The sequence below is a fragment of the Artibeus jamaicensis genome, unplaced genomic scaffold, assembly GCF_021234435.1.
Source record: "Artibeus jamaicensis isolate MK-2021 breed Jamaican fruit bat unplaced genomic scaffold, CSHL_Jam_final contig_233, whole genome shotgun sequence".
NCBI classification, from domain to species: domain Eukaryota; kingdom Metazoa; phylum Chordata; class Mammalia; order Chiroptera; family Phyllostomidae; genus Artibeus; species Artibeus jamaicensis.
Window position 1 is genome coordinate 34,071,686 of NW_026521486.1, and position 21,679 is coordinate 34,093,364.

At 37.7% G+C, this 21,679-nt stretch overlaps 1 protein-coding gene across 1 annotated transcript in view; it reads left to right on the forward strand.

The window, feature by feature from the left end:
• The first annotated feature begins 3,151 nt into the window (after nt 1–3,151).
• IRAG2 (inositol 1,4,5-triphosphate receptor associated 2) overlaps nt 3,152–21,679 on the forward strand; it is a 74,361-nt gene continuing 55,833 nt past the window's right edge. Inside the window, exons 1-9 of the mRNA XM_037144825.2 lie at nt 3,152–3,707; nt 4,570–4,683; nt 9,244–9,424; nt 11,659–11,738; nt 11,829–11,907; nt 13,010–13,168; nt 15,331–15,448; nt 17,543–17,593; nt 20,319–20,396. Coding sequence (XP_037000720.2) covers nt 3,152–3,707; nt 4,570–4,683; nt 9,244–9,424; nt 11,659–11,738; nt 11,829–11,907; nt 13,010–13,168; nt 15,331–15,448; nt 17,543–17,593; nt 20,319–20,396 — 1,416 coding nt within the window. The remainder of the gene's footprint in view (nt 3,708–4,569; nt 4,684–9,243; nt 9,425–11,658; nt 11,739–11,828; nt 11,908–13,009; nt 13,169–15,330; nt 15,449–17,542; nt 17,594–20,318; nt 20,397–21,679) is intronic.

Below are 21,679 nucleotides of genomic sequence, written 5' to 3' on the forward strand. Positions count from 1 at the left end.
CTCTCCATACTTAGTAAGTATTGGCTGAACATCCAAAGGGATGAATGATATGAAATGCCAGCCGCGAAGATTCAGAGAACTTAAAAGCAAGTCTTTGCCACTGGGATTTCTGTGAGTGTACCATCTTTACCTAATAAATATGCAATCAACTAAAATTGATAAATAAGGAGGAAATTCCTTTAAAAGAGAAACTCCAAGCAACTAATTCTGGTGCAATTAACCTTCAGTTTTCAGTTTCCAGCTAGTACTTTTTCAAAAACAGTTACTGCATAAATCAAGTTAGACTTGTATTTTTAAGTGTTAGACAGACTGCTGCTAATCTTTCCTACCAGGATCGAAAACTGCAGAAGACGTTTGGACAGCCAGGAGATGTTTCTGGGACGTACATTGAGAAGGTAGCACAGATTTTGAAATCTTCATCGTCGTCATTGTACTTACTGAACTCCCTCCCACAAATGTTCTGTTCTGTGTTAGGAAAAGCAAAACCAGTTATTCTTGTGAAGTTTTGCTAGCTCATAAAGAGTCAGTATCTGACGTACACTCTGCATAAGGTTTAGTTAGTAAACTGTGGAGCAGGGCTCCCCTCGGTGAGGTACAGACTTTCAGAAAACAGGTGGTAGGAGAAGAATTCCTTGGAAAAGCAAATGGAAATGCACGTCTTCCATGCTAGAAACATTAATCCGGGTCAGTCACAAAGGCGCACAAAGCAAGGTCTTTCCCTGTGGCTTGACCATCTCATCAATGTTCAACAAGGAGGGCAAACAGGACCTGGGAGTCTGATTGATGTTCCAATCCCAAGGCATCTGTTAGCCGCACGCTCAACCTGTGCCTCAGTTCTCTGGCTCTGGACGGGTGACAGTCTCATCACACTGAGAACACCAACAGACCTTTACCCAGTCTTTCCGAAGGCCCTTTACTGGACATGGGGAGGTCAGATGGCTCCTGCTCTGTCACCGTCACAGCTGGCAGTAGATTTGGAATGGCTTTGCATTCACAGGCTGATTCTCTTTTCCTGTCATCACCACTACTTTACTTCCAGCTTCTCAGAGGAGCAATGAGCAGCTCCTGAATGGCCAAGGCAAATTCTTCAGAAAAGGGAATAGCTGCTTATTTGAAGGCCAACACTCACTATAGCTAGAGGACTAGTCCATAATCCTGGTAATTACATGATATGTAATTGTGCCTTATCAATTATGCTAATAATAATGCATTGAGTTTTTAGAAAAGAATCACCTCAGAACTTTTGGGTATGAAAATTAAATGTGTTTTTGAGAAGGCAACATGCATACATCCACATTTGAAACAATCCAAGAATAAAAGAAAAAATTAATTAAATGACAAGATATACAGTACAATTATACATCCTAGGAGACAACAAAAAGAGTTCAGTCCAATGAAACATGGCTTCCAGGATTTGGATAAAGGAAGGTGTTTAGACTTGGCCTTGAAAGAGGACCCTGAGTACATGGAAAGAAGGGTATTGTCAAGTGATAACAAAAAGGTTCAGAGATGATTATTACTTTAAATGGTAAAGGATTCTGTTGGTGGAAATTTTTTTTTAAAGATTTTATTTATTTATCTTTAGAGGGGAAGGGAAGGAGAGAGGGAGAGAAATATCAATGTATGGTTGCCTCTCGTGTATCCCTTGCTGGGAACTGGCCTGCAACCCAGGCATGTGCCCTGACTGGGAATCGAACCATGGTTGCTTGGTTCCCAGGCCCGCGCTCAAGCCACTGAGCTACACCAGCCAGGTATTGGTGGAAATTTTATTCATTGGAGTTGGTGGCCATTATGTTGAGATAAAATGAAAGCAAATTAAGAGGTCTTTAAATATCTCTTCTTCCCAGTCTTTCTAGATACTTTATCCAAGTAGAGCTCTTTCAAAAATTCTGTAGCTTTTGTTCATTCTATCTCAGGAATTTCTCCCCTAAATTTCTACGAGTAGAAATTTTTGTTAAGGTGCTAAATATCATAATATTCAAACTCTTTTTAACTATTCAAACTACTGTAACACTTTGCCTAGAATAATTTACATTTTATCATTTTATCAATTTAGATAAAATTTTGGACTTATTTTCAAACTCCCTAATTACTGTCTCATAAGAAACTCCTTTTTCCCTTAAGGCACAACTGACATGCAACATTAACTAGTTTCGGGTACACAGCACAGTGGTTTGACATTTGTATGCATTGCAAAATGATTCCCACAGTATGTCCAGTTCCATCTGTCATCTTACAGAGTTATTGACTATGATGTGCTCCATGCTGTACATTATGATTCCCTTGACTTATTTTATCACTGGAAGTTTGTGCTTCTTAATTGCTTTCACCTGCTTTGGCCCCAGAGCCCTCTATACTTATGATTCTGGGCTTTGAGAAGTCTTTGTTCAGGTCATATATTCTGCCATTAAGTAAAATTATGCTAGAATCAGACACCCTATGGCTCGAATCTTAAAGATGTGACCATTAGCAAGTTACTTGATCTTTTAGAGCCTCAGTTTTATTATCTGTAAAAGAAAAAAAAGGATATTTTCACATATCTGACATTGTTTGCATGAAGTTTAGATATAACATATGCAAAACTCCTAATATAGGGCATATTTAGGAAGTTCTCCAAAGCTGAGAATCAGAACAGTACTCACATGGGAGCTGTTAGCATCTTCACCATCATCATCATATTTGAAATACAATGATGAATGGAAAGCATTATGGCTACAGGCCCAACTTCTGGAGCAGGACTGCAGATCTGGACCCTGAAACTTACTGGCTGACTTGGGGTGTGTTCCTTTTCTCTCTTTGCCTGAAGTAGAGATGATAATAATGCTTACCTCATAGAGTGGTTTGAGGATAAAGTGAGTTGATATTATAAAGGACTAAGGACCATCCCTTGCATGTGGTAAATATTTTATATGTGTTAACAGTTACTATCTTCTAGAAATTTGAGTGCCAAAGTGAAACATGAGAAGTTGTGTAAAGCAATTTTTGAGGAACAGTTATTTAAAGACATTTTATTTTTGAGCCCTCCAAACTTAACTTAGGAATAAATAGCCTATTGCTAAACTGTTGTCAGGACAAAGCTAACTTTAAACCCCTTGTCTACTTTTGCCTGTACTTCAGCCATTTCACCTGCATAATTGGAGGAAAGTCAACAATGGCTTCTGCAAGGAAGGAGACTGAGAAGCGGCATCACCCAGTGGAAAGCATTTGTAGAAAAATCAGAGCCATTCAAAGGAGAGAAGAGCTTTCAAATCCAATTCAACAGATTATCAAATTCCAATCCAGCAGTTTTGATAGTCCACAGACTCACACCAGGGAAGATTTGGAGGCAGTACTGAAGAAAATGACTACCCCCAACACTCACTCCTCAGGTTCTGAGAAGGATGATGCCTTCATTTCATCTCCTCACGTGTCTCCAGAAACCACAACCACTTCTCATCCCAACTCCCCTGAGAAAGCTTCATACTCTGTTATCCTCGCAAGTTCTGAAAATATCTCAGGACCAAGATGGCAAAGCCCCCAGGATTGTATATCATTGGTATCACAGATCAGAAAGGGGGAACCCTTCTCTAATAAGGATTTGAATAACTATTGTAATGAAAATCATTTTAGTACTTTAACACTTGACTTTGATGCCACCTCCAATCAAAGCTCTAAAATTTTTACTCCTCAGGATTCAGTGGTGAAAAAATGGTCTTGGAATGAAGATGGTAAATATTCATCTTTTAATGTTCTTTCAATAAAGCCATGTTAAAGTTTGGATGGAGGCATCCATTTTTCCCTTTTTAAATTCTTTTTCAGTGTTAAAAGAAAATTATATATGTAAAATAGTATTTTACATGATTTCAATTAAAAACCTGATAGAAATTCTGGATGATAATGGTAATTATGATTATTGACATTTCTACTGACCTGAAAACCAACTTTCTCCATGGTAAATTAGAACATCATGATGGGAATACATAGATAGAGGGGAGTTAAAATTCATATAGTTCCCAGATGCCTTGCTAAAAACTATCATTTTGGCAATTTTACTTGTGTGTGTGAGCAACTAAAACATGTAAGAAGAAAGTGCACATTGTAAGTACAGCCAGTAAGTCCATCAAGGGGAGAATATAAATTTTGCGGGCCAATTTCAATTGAAACTTTGGGAAGTCCCTTTATAGGATTGCTTACAGAGTCCCATATATGACATGCACTGAGAGACTGCAAAATGACACTGCAAAGTGACACGTTCTTGACACCCGAGTTTCTGCTTTCCCTCTGTTTTTCTGTTTGCTGTACTACTTGCTTCCTCACAGAGCACATTTAATATTACAGCACACACACAAAAAAATCCCACCACTTCCCCCTCCTTCCTCTCTCCTTTTTTCCTACTTTTATAAAACTTTAAAAGAAGAAATGATAAGTAGACCTTTCAAGACAACTTTTTTTGCTTGGTCTACTTAAGTAACCAGTATTGTATGCTGATGTTTATTTAAATGTTTTCTTTGTTAAAATTAAAACAAAAAATAGTTCATCATCATAGCAGAGAAATATGTGTCTGGAGGTGCCAACTTTTTCTTCTAATAGAATGGAAACCGGGAACTGATGATGACAAGGACGGTGTCACCTACTGCCAGAACAGGACCTGGGAAGAAGAGTTCTTTGCCAGCATTTTTCATGCCTGTGACACAAGGGGCACAGGTGAGTTGAAAATTACCTGTTCCTTGTTTGTAATATTCATCAAGCTATCACCCTTTCTACTGGGAGAGAAAGGGCCATGGCTCTATGCAGCGCTCTGGGGACCCACCTGCGTCAGCACACCTGGGGGGTGCAGCCTAACATGAGAGTGCAGGTGGCTGTGCTAGGTGTCACTTATTTCTTTAGCCTGTCTTTGTACCTATGGTGCATGTTTTACCAGCGTTTTGAATGACTTCATTGAGCTTATCAACTGCGTTAAGAGCTGTAACCACGGATTGGAACTACTGACATGTCATCCGTGTTGCCACTGAAGAAATAGATTCTTCAAAATGCATGCAGCTCAAATTTTCCATTCTAGATTTCCACCTCTGCTTTTTTTAGAGATGGGTTCTTCTTAAAATTTCTGCAGGTCATTTTTAGTATATGGATAATTCATACTCACTGTAATAAAATTAATAGTATATAGATAAGCAAGAGGAAATGAGAAAACCATCAGTAATCCTGTTGTTAGTGATTTGTTTTATAACCTTCAACAATTTCCTCTGCCAATATGGTTTTGTTATATTTGGAATATATATTATGTAATATATGATGCATATAATATATATATAATTTTAGAACAAATTAAACATATACAGAAGTAGAGTGAATAGTATGCTGAATCCTTAAACATATGTCATAACCAATTATGTCTCATTTTTAACCCCACCAAGACATTTTTATCTCCATTCTGGATTATTTTGAGACCAATCCAAGACATTACAACATTTCATCTGTAAATATTTAAATACATATTTCTAAAAGATAGACTGACTTCAAACATAACTACCATGTTATTATGATAAAAATATAACATAATTTCTTAATATCAAATATCTTCTCAATATTCAAAAGTTCTCATTTGTATGAGAGTTTTATTTACTTATTTATTTTTTAATAAAGATTTTATTTATCTTTAGAGGGGAAGGGAAGGAGAGAGGGAGAGAAATGTCAATGTATGGTTGCCTCTCGTGAGTCCCCTGCTGGGAACTGGCCTGCAACCCAGGCATGTGCCCTGACTGGGAATTGAACCGCAATACTCTGGTTCACAGGCCCATGCTCAATCCACTGAGCTACACCAGCCAGGGCAGAAATTTATTTTTTATTAAACAGTTTAATTGTTCAAATTGATATCCAAGAAAGATTTGTTCATAGTAATTAGTAATCTGGCTTATATCTATGCTACCCTGCCATCTCTTGTTCTTATTGTATTTTAAGTTATTTGTTAACAAAACTAGTTTTTTTATCTCAGTGTTTCCCCCAATCTGAATTTTGGTGATAGTGTGACTGTAGGAACACAACCTACTTCTCTGTCCCCCATATTTGATAAAACATTGGTTTCTATTATTTTTTTGGCAAGAATTCTACATAGTTTTATCAGAAGGCAGAACTGTTGACAATGGAAGCTTAAATCTCTTCCTTCACTGGGTGTTGCAAATGGTGACATTCTCATGCTGATATTCCTTCCTAATTTATGAGTTGTAATAGCTTATAAGAGAAGCTTTGCCCTGCTCTGTCAACTACTTGGCAGTCCTGAGTCTTGTTTCCCAAAAGAGAGGCAGGGTAAAAGCTTGACCATGTTCCTGATGAGAGTAGGTGGTGGCTTTTTTACCCCTCAGTACATCAATGTGTATTTCCTATAAACCAGGGCATTTGCTTGCATGACTACAGAACAACGACCAAAATTCTATATTCAAATTTTGCCAGTTGTCCCAAGAATGTACTTTATAGCCTTTTTGTTTCTTGGTCCAAACTCAGAACCACTTCTTGTATTTTGTCGTCACTTCTCTTTAGTCTCCTCACACCTGAAACAGTTGCTCAGATTCCTTGTCTTCCATAACCTTGAAATGTTTGGAGAGCATAGGCCGATTACTTTGTGGAACATCTGATGTTTCCTCCGGATTACTCAGGTTATACTCTTTCACAGGCACTACATGGGGATGTTGTATTTTTCTCAGTACCATGTATCAGGATTTTTAACTTTACTTGATTACTGTGGTGGTGTTTTCTATGGAAATTAGACTCTTCCATGAGATCACAAGGAAAGCATTCCAAGGACCCATGCATGGAAGATTGTAGTGGGGCAAGATTGATTTGAGTGGGTTTCCAATGTAGGAAGCCTCTGCGTGCCATCTCTGTTGGTCCTGCCATGGAAAAAGTCCAGCCATTTCTTCAGCAAGGCCAAGACAAAAAACCAGTGTCCAGAGTTTCTGCTTCATGTTAAAGCTTAGTCCTTTTGGAGCCCACACAGTCTGCTATAGGCCCTGGTAGCTGCTAGACCCAAATAGCTGGGTGTTCCTGGGAGAGAGAGAATACACAAACAAATGGACGGACGGGTGCATTACTAAGGGGGGGGGGGGTTGCTGAGGTAGAGAAAGAGATACCAAGTGAAAGTAAAAGCATTTTTACCAAGTGAAAGTAAAAGCATTTCTTTGTTCCCCTGGGATTGTATTAGTTTAGGTTTGGAACACAACCAGGTGCTTTTTCAAAAGAACAAAGTTCACTTCTGAAGATTTTGTTGGCTTTTGTTAGGTTTACACCCCTGAGTTAGACTGACTGGCTCTCTTTTTTTTTTTTCTTTTTTTGCCAAGAATCTTCCCCTGTGCCCTGGAACAATCCACAGTCTGGTACTGGAGTGGGGAAGGAAGGAGTATTGATTCCCTTGGTGCAGCAATGCTGTGGTCTCCTGATGAAACAAGCAGGCTCATGCCCCCCAGTTTATTAGGCTCAATGTCTAATTCCCTTTGCTTCCCTTTCTTCATTAATAACTAGTTAACTACTGATGTTAACAGTGGCTGCTGTTTTCCTATTGTAAAATTATTATTTTTCCTATGTAATTATTAAGTAATTTATGGGAAGATACATTGAATCCATGTAAATATTCTATTCCTCAACAAACTTCAGTCACTAGGTTCAGCATCTGCGATATTGTGATTTATAATAAGAAATAGGTGTTTGTTCTTTATCTCATTTCTGGCGCAGAGTTCCCTAAAACACTGGAATTTCCTCAGGTAGGAGAGCAATAAAGCTGTCTTTTGTTATGTTAATGAAGTGACAATTAGACCCCACCTAAGAATGTGGGCTGGTTGCCAGAGGCATCAACTCCATGATTAGAGGGTTGGAACTCTCAGTCCTACCCTGCTGACCTGGGGCCAATGATCTCATCAATCATGCCTGTGTAATAATGAAGCCTCCAAAGGGGAGGTTTCAGAGAGCTTCCAGATGGTGAGCAAACACTCGGAGAGTTGGAAAGAGAGGTGAGCCAGGGAGAGCCTGGAAGGTCAGTGCTTTTCCCATCCCTAACCCCCTGCATCCCTTCTGCTTGGCTGTTCCTTCATCATATCCTTTTCTAATCACTGGTGATCTAGCAAGTAAAATGTTTCTCTGAGTCATGTGAGCCACTCTAGCAAATTAATTAATTGATCCTAAGCAATAAATATCATCTTTTTAAGTAATTGAATTAATATTTTTTCCCTTCCCAATATTTTCTATCACTGCCAAATAACATGTGTCATTAAAGTAATAATCTCCTTAAAGTTAAGTTTTCTTTACAACTATCTCCTTTTCTTAATCATTAGACTTTTAAAAAAAGATTCTATTAATTTATTTTTAAAAAGAGGGACGGAAACATTTATCAGCTGCTTCTCACATGCCCCCAAATGGGGACCTGGCCTGCAACCCAGGCAGGTACCCCAACTGGGAATAGAACTGGGAAACTCTCGGTTTGCAGGCTGGCACTCAGTCCATTGAGTCACACCAGACAGGGCTAGACTTTTAAAAATATATATTTATATCATGTTCTATATTTACCTATTTAAAGGAAGAAGAATCTTTTCTTGTGCCTCCACCTTGTCGGGTTTCCTCCCCCTCTGCCACAGCCCTCCCCCAAGGCCGATGGACCAAGGCATGCCTTAGTCAGATGTAAAAGAGATGTCTTAAAGAATATTGGTGTGTTAATTAGAAGTTTAATCTGGATGATTTTAACTTCTGAATGTGATAGTAGGGCTGACTGTATTTAAGAATGACCTCAATACCCTGATTTCTCTCTCCCCCCCCTTAACAAATCAGAGTACTTAAGCCTGAAATTTTGCCAGAGCAGAGAAAAAACTTTATTGAATGCTTTTTAAGGAAAGAAGGGGAGACAAAACTAAAGCGATGTTTTGATCACTTGCCACAACTGATTATTGATAACATGTATCATCCTAATTTAAACTTCACAACAACTCCGTATGATAGGTATCATTCCCATTTCATAGATAAGGAAACTGAGGCTCAAAGAGACTAAGTAATTTTCCCAAATCCACTCAGCTGGTACATTCCAGAGCCAAGATTTGACACCAGCTCCATTAGATGCCAACCCAAGGCCAGTGCTCTTAACCACTCTACCACGCCAACTCAGCAGGACTATGAGGGTTACGTGGTGTGTTCTCAGGACCCAAGGAACATGAGAAAGATAAGGGACTTTCTTATAAAAAATAATCCTAACCCATCATTCAAAACTAATTTGCCTTCTTTATTCCTAAGGCTCAGTAAGAATTGCCAAAATAATAGATGACCTGAGACAAAGAACTAATCCAGATTCTGAAGACGGTGCCTTTGAGGAGCTAGGGAACGTGTTTGGTCCTGAACACAGAGACCTGCTTGTGGATCCGGAAACTTTCCACACCACCATGAAAGGATGGATGGCTTGCTGCAGAAACAAATGGTAATCAGCAGGAAGCGCTGTCAGGTTGTTTCAACAACTGATTACAATTAATACTAATCACTGCTTTTTTTGTTGTTGACGGAAATATTGTAGTCTGTGCTTCTCACACTTTAGCATTCATTGCAATCACCTGAACAATATTATACTTGACTGTGGGCCCCCCACCCCCATCCATACCATGATTCAGTAGGTCTGGGGTGAAGCCTGACAGTCTGCATTTCTAACATGTTTCCAGGTGATGGGCACACTTTGAGAACCTGTTAGGTTACTATTATGTTAATTATGATAACGTTCATTTATTGTGAGCATGGGCAGCACAGGTTCTCACAAAGAACTGAGCTGGCACAGGATTCAAGCAAATAATTGACACTGACCACCAAGTCCCCAAGTGCACTTACACTTGGAGTGAACAGCCTTTTGAGGTCAATGGGGATGTTTAGGCAGTGAGTTAACATAGAAGCCTCAAATATAGGGAAACAAAGGGGGAAAGGAAAAATATAGGGGATAGAAAGCAATTATGAAAGTGAATGGCACCATGTCCGGTGCCCCTGGTGGATACTGCAGAAGAGCAACCTTCTTTCACGGGAGGCCAAATTCCTGTGGCTTTTACTCAGTCACCGATCTCTAGCTATCAACTGATAAATACTAGAAATTTGCTTAAAGAAAACTTCAAGCTCAGAACATGGCAAAACTTGCTAGATTTCACCTAGGGTCAGGATATACAGATGACTTAAAATGACTGAAATGTTGTTTGACATGAGTCAATGGTGAAGGCAAGATAAATACATAAAAACATCCAATCTTACTAGTAATCAAAGAAATACAAATAAAGACCACATGCCATTTTGCCCTTTAGTTTAGCAAAGTTTTAAAAGAATTGCTTCATCCCATGTTGTCAGGGCAGGTGCAGAATTAAGCCGCCTCTTATCCACTGTTGGTAGTAGTGCAGGTTGCTATGGTGTCTTTCCATGAGCAATTTTGGAATGTGTACTAACCCCTTAAAAATATGCAATGTGTTCAAGCTAATAATGTAACTTTAAGGAAAATAACCAATTGTATACACTAATATTATGATAGTGATAAATATAAGCAACCTAAATAATTTAAAATAGAGGGTCGGAAAAATAAATTATAATACTTCCATACAATAGAATTCTAAATAGTCACTCAAAATTATAGTTAGATAAATATTTGATAAGAGAAATATTCATATGTATTTCAAATACTAGGCCATTAATCAATATGTGTAGTGTAATCCCATATTTATAAAAAATATATATAACATTATTATCTTTTGCATGATGGTTTTAACTTTTTTCTTACGAGTTTTGTCATTTTCTAAAATATTTAAATTTGATTACATAATAAGAATATCAATAATCCATTTACATGGAGTGAGGGCAAATAAATACTCTAGTTTTATTAAAATGTATAGAAAAAACATAAATATGGAGATAGAAATACAAAATATAAGAAAAAACTCAGAGACAGTGATGGGTGCGTAGTAAGGAATAGTAGGAGTGGTGTATGAGTCGTTCTACTTAGTCACCTTCTGACAGGCATTCCATACGGAGACACAATGAGATATAAGTACAGATTTAGAGACTTTTCTGACTGCTCCAGAGAGACAGTGAGAGGATTTGGCATTTAGAAAGATTATAGTAAGTAACAAAACTTAAATTATAGTGTAGGGACTCTTAAAAAATAATTGAATTTTAATGTGTTTATTTGGGGGGTTAGAGCTAGAATTTGTGTACTGAACAGAGTCTTCCTCAGATTTTAAGAGTGAAATGCTCACAGTAAACTTAGCGTAGGTTCAACCTGGTTTTCCATGTGAGAGAGAAAATTATTACACCATCAATGTATCTCAAAGTATTACGTGTTTATGTCTTTTTCTTCCCCATCTTTTTAAGTCTTACGATCTTGCTACCTCCACAAGTGTCCACCAATCACTACAAACAATTTTAACTTTCTAATCCATTGAAATCCTAGCTGCTGTACATCATGTTAGGTTAAGAGGTTAGGGAAGGTGGGAAGAATTAATGCCTCCTGTGTCTTTTCTATTACACTCTCTAAGCAGAGTGTTGGGCTTCAAATAGTTGCTGAATGAATGGAAGGTTTTATAATCCAGAAACAAACACCTGAAGTGGAAAGTACACAGCACGTCTGAAAATTGAGCTGAGCTTCAGGGTGGCAAAGAATCCTAGGTCACTGGCTTTGCTTTTTGACTATAGGAGAAGAGCGACTAGTGGATCAGGCAGCAGCATCGACGCTTCTGTTCTTGAACAGGACAACATAAAATCAGGGGGAGCAAGTATGTATGTGTTTCCTTGTGATTGTTCTGCCACTTGGCTGTGGTTTGGAGAAGTGGATTTTTCATACAACTCTCTTGTATGTGTTTCAGTTAATATGACCACAGATACAACAGAATCTACAGCACGGATCTTCGAGGCTCTGGGCGGGGATGTGTCTAAAGGAGTCTTGTAAGCATTCTGAGTTATAATGCTTTCTTGAGTGCCCAAATATTATTATTTATCTTATTGATTTATGTATTTTACTTATGATAAAGTCACTTTGCCCTTTTTTGTGGTAGAGCTAACATAACTTATTTTGAACTCTTAACTATTCGAATTGCGTTAGAACTAGTTCTACTAGGAACACAAATTATGTAAGACTAGTAGTACATAAATAACATTTTCTCACTCATGAAACCCTTCTCCTTCATGACATCATGTGTTTTCCATGGAAAACAAGTTCCATTTGAAGTAGAGTTATGACATTGACCTTAAGCTCTTTAAGGGTTTACTTTTAAAGCACTTCTTTAATAGGTTTTTTTTTTAAAAAAAGCTTTTTTTTTCTTGGTAAATGTGTGAATTTAAATATTAGGAAAAGGTGATTCTCTCTCCTTTATTCTATCTTCGCCACTTCAGATTTATTCATGCAAAAAGGGGATTTAAAAAGCATGCACCCAATCTATGCTAAGAACTGGGGTACGATGATGGTAAAGAGCAAGAGGGGGCCCAGGACTCCATGAAACATGAACTCCAGACTTTCCCAGGGCTTATGATCTACTGTTGGTCACACAAACATTAACACACTCTAGAAAATATTAGGGAACATGAATACTAAATTGAGAGCTACAAATATAAGACTCTAAGAACAGTTTTCTAGTTAAAGGCCCTTTAAAACCTGGCAAGATCCCTTCACAAAGAGAGTAATGTGTCAGTTTACTTGAGGATCTCTCGTAACCCAGGCAGAAACAGGGACTCTTCAGTGTGGATGGAGACAAATACTGGGAGTGACGTGGAAAGTAGTAAACAAAGGCAGTGCAAGTTGACTTTACAACTGGCAGATGATGAATACCTGGCATTTTTGGACCAATCTCTGATGTTCTGTTTTTATAATAAATACTTGAATAAATGTTTATTGTATAAATAAACTATATTTATGAAAATGGAAGAGAGTAAAGTAGAAAATATCACAGGAATAATTCAGCCTTTTGGGCTTAACTCTACGCCTTATTTTGACTGGAAGGCATTAGACATGTTGAAGATTATTCATTGTCATTCCTGATTTCATTTGCAGGGAGGTGTCTGATTTGATTACCTATGTGGCAGAACTACATTTCAACAAGCAGAAATTAGAGAAGGAAAATAGTAAGTTTAAGTTGGCAGTGGAAACCTTGGAAGAAGCTAATGGTCAATTATCTGAGGACTGTACTGAATTGCGCCTTCAGATAAAAAGGTGAGCTAGTGTGGGGTGTTGTGTGCTGGGAGCTTTGAGATATTGTTCATTTGTGTTTTCTTTCTTTTACTTTAATAACAATCTATATTTTATTGAGATACAATTTCCATGCATGAAGTTTACCCTCTTAAAAGGTATAATTCGCTGTCTTCTGGTATATTCACAGGGTTGTGCAACCACCATCATGATCTAATTCCAGAACATTTTATCCTCCAAAAAGTAATCCCATACCAGTTAGCAGTCACTCCCCATTCCCCCCTGCCCTCTGTACCTCGCAACCACTAACCTATTTTCTGTCTCTATGGGTTTGCTTATTCTAGTCATTTCAGATAAATAGAATCATACACTATGTGCCCTTTGTGTCTGGCTTCTTTCACTTAGCACAAAGTTTTAAGGCTCATTCATGTTGTAGCATGTATCACTACTTCATTCCTTTCTATGGCTGAAGAGCAATTGTATGGAGAGATGCTATTTTGTTTATACATTCTTCAGAAGATGGACTTTGGGGTTATTCTGAATCTTATGAATATTGCTGCTATGAACATTTGTGTACCAGTTTTTGTGTAGACATGTTTTTAGTTCTTTTTGGTTTATACCTAGAAGTGGAATTTCTGGGTAGTAACCTATGCTCAGCATTTTGAGGAGCTGCTCAACTGTTTCCCAAAGCAGCTGTGCCGTTTTACATTTCTACAGGCAATGCCTGTCAGTTCTTTCCCAGCAATGATGTTCTTTGTGTAATTCGGGGTAGTGTTCTCTGTGTAAGACCACTTTACCCAGGAGCCTCATGTAGACCTATTCAAAGCAGGTCTGTGATTTGGTAGAACTCTTACTTTATGCTAAGTCCCATGCTAAGAATTATAAGAGATGTATTGATGAATCAGATTTGAAATGTGTCCTCAGGAAACCTACACCCTAGAAGGATGATAAGTTCCTGACCTTAGCTTAAGATGGAAAGGACTAAAGGGCCTAAGAGACATACGAAACACAGTGTCAAACGCTGGTAAAGTGGTTTGCAGGAAGACGCTTGAGCTTCTGGGAAATCGACAAGTTCTCAAAAAGTCTTTGTTTAAGATGTATGATCTCACCTTTAACAGGACGCTAAACAACAAAACAAACAAGCAAGCAGAAAAAAAAAAGACACTGAAATAGAGAAGAAGGGGACAGCAACCAGAGGGGAGAGGGAAGGGAAGTTAAGGGGAAAAAGGGGGAGGGATTTGGAGGAACAAATAGGAAGGACACAGGGACGAGAACTAAGGGGGGTGGAAATGGGAGGGAGGTGGGGAGCAAGGGGACGGCTGGGATGGGAGAAATAGACAAAAAAAACTGTACTTGAAAAATAACTAAATAAAATTTTTTTAAAAAGATGTAGGTGCTAGTATTCTAGGGAGAAAAGCTTTAAGTTAACTTGAAAAGATGGTAAAGCATTCTGACCATGGACTCTAATCCTTGTAATTTTTTGACCAGCCAGTCCAGCCTCCAAACCAATGTATAAAATAACAAATTGTGCTTACCTCAAGCTCTTTCCATTCCACAATTGGCTTATTTATTATTTGTTTGCAATGTAATAATTCAGTGTTTCTTTTATAAACCAAAAAAAAAAACACAACAACTATGCCTTGGATCAATGTGCCAGTCAGAACATTTGGTTGCAAGCACCATAAGCTGGTTAAATTAAACAGTGAAGACATGTATTAGAAGGAAATTGGGTTACTCACAGAAGGACAGGAAGGCTGAAGAATCTAGATGAGCAGCCAGAATGCCAGTATCTAGAAAATTAAGCTTTTCGTCCTTCTCTTTTCTGCTTCTAATTTTTTCAGAAAGAGCCTCTGTCCCCTTTTGGTGTTATTCAATACATATTACACCTTATTAGTAGGAGGTAAGAACTGTGAGGTTTAGCCAATGAGGATTTCAAAGGGACTCTCCAAATCTTTATCTTTAGGAATATGCTTTTTTTCTTATATCCTATTTCTGCCCCCTTCAAATCCCTTCCTTTTCCAAGGACTATGAAAGATAGTAAGTATATTTGTACTATTGTTGACATCTGGTTTATATTTTCAGGGGGTTTCAAAGTGCATCCAAAAATAGTCCTTGGCTCTTGTTAGTATGTTTGGCAGTTATATTTGAGGTTTTGCTCATTGCCTTCCCCACCCCTACCTCCACAGTGCCCACCAGGCTATTATGAGAACAAATTTGTTAAAAGAAGAGCTAGAGGAACTGAAAACCAGTATGAATGCTTCACAAGAGGAGAAGACTGCAATTTTAGCCCAGAACAAACAATTGGTAAGTCATCCAAGGACCTTGAAACCTCAAGAGGATTTATGTGGAGGCATAAACCAGAAGTCAATAGGCTGATAAACAAGTAATAGTAATACCTTAGAAAAACTAAGGCAGGAAAAAAAACCCTGTGTTTTCCTCTTGAACCAAGGTTAATATTCTTTACAAATTGCTCAGTCATATTCACAGTGGTTTGTGAATATCTAGAAGAGCTCTGGAATGCATCCTGAAGTTCACAGGTGAACTCATAAATACCCGATACTCAAAACCACTTATGTTTTCTAAAAACAAAAATTCTCTGTCAAACTTTCAGCTTTTTCTCAATTAAAAAAATCGGTTTTTTCAATACTTTCAGATTACTGAGAAGTTCTATCAATCAGTTTTTATACTAAAGAAGCACAGGCTTGTAATTTTTAGAGTGAATTGCTATTTAGACTGAGTTTTAACTCAACCAACAGAGAAGTACATAATCACCAGCAGTATTCTAGCATTGCTAATGATGGTGGGGGCCAGCTGAAAGTCCTTCAGACTAATTTATTTTGGGGTATGTAATTCATCAAGAGACTTGGGCTCCAGGCCTGTGTCAGTCACTTGTGACCTCCCACAACCAGCACAGCTTAGTTTAGCTCTTACCTCAGTAGTAAAATGTGGTGGCTACACTCACTGAGTGTCAGGTGATGCTGCAAGTCTCTATGAATGCACTACAGGAAAGACTTACTTTGGAACCAGTGAGGAGCTTTTACATGGAGGCAATATAGAGAAATGGTCAGGAGCCCACGCTTGAAAGTCAGATGGCCAGCAGTCAAGTCCTGACTTCTAGGGTGGTGTAACTTTAGGCAAACCACATAACCTCTTTAAGTCTCAGCATCCTTAAACCCTAGGACTAGAAAGGTCATATGAATTAATATATGTAAAGATTCAATGTCCTCATTCCTCCTAGGGATGGTTAATGTTAGCTATCGTTAAAAGTGCAGAATCTTAGATACACAATCTTAATCCTCTGCATTTTATAGTGTTTTAAATTTTTTTAAATTTTGAATATTTTATTTCATTAGTCATCATAAAAATTCTGTGAGGTAGAAATAAAAGTAGCTACTTTTTCATTAAAAACTAATAGAATTACAGGTAAAGTCCAGAGATGTTTTGATTATTCAAGTTCAATTGTCTAATAAATGATAAATCTAGACTTGAATTCAAGTCTTCTGATTCCAATTATGTGGGATGCGTGTTTCTTTATTCTTGTACCAGTAACATCCTAGTCTGACATGTTTTCCCTTTTTACTATTACATTATAAATGCAATGCCTATTTACCATATATAATGAAGAAATTCATATTGACAAAAATTCCACAAAATCCTCATTCTACCATATCAACAAGATTTATTGTTAATATTTGGGCATATATTTTGTCTTCAAATATTTTTTTATCTGATGGTTCTGAATTTTGGGACTCTTAATTATAGAATATTTTTTAATAATCATATGTTCTGGTGATATGGAACCTAAGAATATCAACAACTTAAAGTAGAAAGCTAGAATCTGTGATTTCAAAGTGATGCCCTGGCTGGTGTGGTTCAGTGGATTGAGAGCCAGCCTGTGAACCAAAGGGTCACTGATTTTATTCCCAGTCAGAGCACATGCCTGGGTTGTAGGCCAGGTCCCCAGTAGGGGCCATGTGAGAGGCAACCACACATTGATGTTTCTTTCCCTCTCTAACTCACTCCCTCCCCTTTAGTCTAAAAAGTAAATAAATAAAATCTTTTTTTAAGTGCTCTTTAAGTAGGTGAGTTCACATCACCTGTCATAGGTTGATGGCAGTAGGTAACAGGGAAAGAAGCCAGGCTGTGTCTTTCCCTCTGTACTGTTTATAGTTAGATTGACTCAAGGAGAATAGTGACTTCTCACAGATCCCAAGAAACTGGAAGCCAAAAACATATTGAACTATATTGAAAATATTTTCAGACAAAATTCATTTGCAATATGTCAATGCCATAGTTAAAGTTCATAAAAGGAAAGAATGATGATAGTCTTAGAAAGAAATATGTAGTATTTCATAATCTTCTTAACTATTCTTAAATACCTTTCTTTTTAAAAATCAGGAGACAGAAAACCGGTCTCTGATTCTTAAGATTCGGAGTCTCCAAGAGGAGGTATGTTGACATCATTAAATACGGGCACAGGGGAACCTCTGGGAATCACACAGTCCTGGGTCCTGACCCGGGTTAAGTAGAAATCATGGAAGCATTCAGACTCCTTGGGGCCGAAAGCCAGGTTGTTTTTGAAATGACAAATGATGAAGAAGGGGTAGGATTTTCATGTCCAGACAGAAGTATGCTATTACCTTTGCGTATATCCATGGAAAAAAATGGGATTTTAAAGATTTAGATTGAAGATGAAGTGAAATTAAGTCATCTAAAAACTATACATATCAAAAAGGAAAGTAGACATCTAAAGTAGACATTATCTAATAATTTTCTGTTATTACATAATATCTCGAGTCTCAGACGCAGATCTTAAATACACTGAAAGTCTCATCATGGAAAAGCCATTTATCTTTTTTGAGTTAATAATACCTAGTCCCTCAGTTATTTTAGAGATTAAGGTAATGCATGTGAACTTATTTGTTTAACCATAATGTACCTCATATATGTTAGGAAATATTAGTAAAATCTTTAAAAATAAATAATTCTTTGCAAAATATATAGTTTTTAAGCAACAGCATTAAATCTTTGAAAGAAGAGGTAACAAAGCTACTCATAAGTGACTATTTTGGAGGGAAATTCTGTGTAGGTACCTTTTGAATGTTAAGTGTTATACACATTTTTTATTTGGGCTTCATATAAGTTCATCAAAACTATTTATTAAGCTGTGGTGAACAATCTGGAGATTTATCCAAAATAAGAGCCAAGTAGACATTAAAGAAGTTTCACAGTGAATTGGAAAGAAATAGTTAAAGATTGAAAAGCAACCCTACATTAGATTCGGATATATTATAGTTATTAGGTCAGTTTTCATAAAGCTAGTGCTATACAATTAAGCTCCCAATGTAAGATGTCTTTCTTCTCATATATTAAGACAAGTGACTAGCATCAAAGAGTTGTACCAAACCTGTTTAGAATTAAGAAGGAAGAAAGGAGACTTAGAACCTTTCATTGTGACATAGCACATACAAGCGTCACTCTTAGCTAAGATTCCTCTAGGAGGCAAAAATCAGATGCTTTGTGGAGAGTAACAAACAGCATAATGGTTTGGGTGGCTATTCTCATTCATTCATTCACCCATTCAACATATGTTCATTGAGACCTCTATGTGCTAGGCATAGGCACTATTCTAGATGCTGAAAAGACAAACTTAAGCAAGAGAGCCCATGTGAACCTAGCATGTTAGATGGTGACTAGAGCTGTGGAGAAAAAAAAAAGAAAACAGAATTGTGGGGGAGTGCAATTTAAACCAGGGTGGTTAGGATAAAAGTAGCACTGTGAAATTAATCATTTGGTTTAAAATTAGAAGGAGGATTACAGGTGGAAAAGCATTCTAGGCAGGGAAATGGCAAGCTTAAAGACCTTGGGCTATAGCCTGCCAGCTATTTTTGAAGGACAGCAAGGCCATTGTGGCTGGAGCAAAGGGGACACATAGCAAGAGGTTTGGCAGAAAGCTGCTGGAAGCCAGACCCACAGAGTCTTATACGGGCATTGTATGGACTCTGGCTGTTTACACCGAGTGGGATGGAAGCTGGGAGACCAGTTAGAGGCCCTTTTAATAATCCAGGCAAAAGCCAATGGAAGCTTAGAATGAAGCAGTTAACAGTAGTGGTGGAGAGAAGTGTGCAGATCAGCAAGTGCTCTCTCTATAGTAAAAGGTATTTATTATATATTCGGGAAGTTATCTTTTCATTGTTTCTAATGTCTCAGTGTCATACAAAGCAAAGTTATTGACTGAGAGTAAGGATGTTGGTAGAGGTATTAGAAGTTCAAGGACTGAGAAGGGATAAAATAAGCAAGGAATTCCCAGACTTTCTATAAAGGACCTGATAGTCAATATTTTTAGGGCTGCCTGGCTAAAAGGCATTTGTCACATCCACTCCCTTGTGCCATTGTAGTGTGAAAGCAGAAAGAGATGATAGAAAAAAAAAACTAGCATAGCTATGTTCTAATAAAACTTTATTTACAAAACCAGGGTGTCAGCTAGAGCTGGCCTGTGCCAGTGGGGTGGAGAAGTTGGTGTAGTTTGCAAATCCCTGGTTTAGGTGAATGGCCCGATGAATGGACTAGGATTATGTGATATAGTCACCAGTAAACACTGAGGTTAAAGTTTATGAATTTAACATGTGAGCTGTTGGTTCATTTTTTTTAACAAGGTTTATCTGAAAGGATGTGGGCGCAGAGTGAATGGCAAGCTAGAATTAAGCAAATACTCAGAAGCAGGCGAGAGGCAAGGAGATTGAGGGAATGTGAAAAGGAGTGATTATAATGCTTGACCACGGAAGAATAATGAGAAGGTGGTTGTATCAGTGGATTGCAGGTTGCAGTGAGGATTGAAGGCTTGTTGCTGCTGAAAGACATAATCTGGAAAGACGAGAAGTGGTGGTTGGAGAGTGAGATGCTGCAGTTACTATAATGAAAGGCCACGCTGCTGGTGATGATAAGTGTGAGAGCTATGACTAGGGGGTGAATGGAAGATAACAGGGACTTCTCAGATGGTCCTGTTAAAAGGATCATGTTATTTTGGGACAACATTTAAAGTTTTGTCCCTTAGATTTAAGTGGACTATGATGTTAATGATGAAAATACTACGTCCTTAAAAAAAACTTTGTGTTCTTTTATTTTTGTTTAGTTTTTGGTTTAAATCTAAGAATACTGTCTTCTTTTGCATTAGAACACCAAGAATATTATGGATATATATACATTGGAACAGAATATTGAGGAGTTGTCTAAAACTGTCACAGAGCACCAAGTAAGCACTTCCCAAATACTGATAAAATATTTTCTTCCATCAAGTAAATACTACTCTATGAAGATGTATGTGATTCATTGATCCAATAATCTTTTGTCACAAATTTTAACATTTGTACTTCTCAAGATGTCTGAATTACATAAAGGGCAATTTCTATTTTATAATGTTTCAGCTTTACTGATAAACAATGTACATGCCATTAAATTCACACACTGAAAATGGACAAGTCAGTGTCATTTGGTGTGTTCACAAAGTTGTGCAAGCATCACCAAAACCAATTTTACTTTTTATTTTTTTCTTTTTAATTGAGTTTATTGGGGTGACTTCGGTTAATAAAACTACACAGGTTTCCAGTGTTACAACTCTGTAGCCCATCATCTGCACATTGCATCTTGCACTCACCACGCAAAGTTAAGTCTCTTTCCACCACCATTTGCCCCCTTTGGGCTCTTCCTCCCCACCCTGCCCCCCCATCTCCTTTTCCCTCTGCCAATCACAATACTGTTGTGTGTGTCTATTTTTCTTTTTTCCTTGTAAGTAGTTAACTTCATTAAGTCTCAATTTTCTCATGTACTAAATGGATATATTTTCTAATACATGAGCTTGTTGTAAACTCAAAATAAATGATTATGTGAAAATACTTTTAGAACTATAAAGTCATATCAAACATGTACAATTATAATGATTCTACTTCTGACTATGCAGACTATTTTTCCAGGTTTTCAATTCAATGAATATACATATTTATCACTTATATTATATTTAGAATCCTGTGCCAACAAGCTCGCTTTCGGTTTGAATGAACTGACATATCCTTACTATTCACCTTGCTAAAAGAAATCTTGAGCATTTTAAAACTAAGTTTTTAAAAGAGGAAGAGCCTTCTGAATGTCCACATGCAGTCTGTGTTCATTTCTCATCTAGAATTATATTTTCAGCAAAAAAAAATTAAAGACTCTACATGTCCTCTTATTATATGGAGTATGAATTGCTGGGGAAGGCACTTGGTTAGAGTTGGAGACATATGCTAGGCTCAGTTCTGTCACTAACTGTGTATGACATTGAGCAAGTCTCTGACGAGCGTCCAGTCTCGATTTCCACTCTGATAAAGCGAGACCAATGGCTACAACCTCTAGGATTGTTGTGAGGCTTATGTGAAAGTGCTTTTAACAGTGAAAAACATATGCATGTTAAAGGTGCTTCAGAAACATGTCTCCCCACTGGAATGGTTTCTGCGGCACTGTCCTTTACCAAAGGAACGTCCTAGTGGTCTGAGCTGCTTT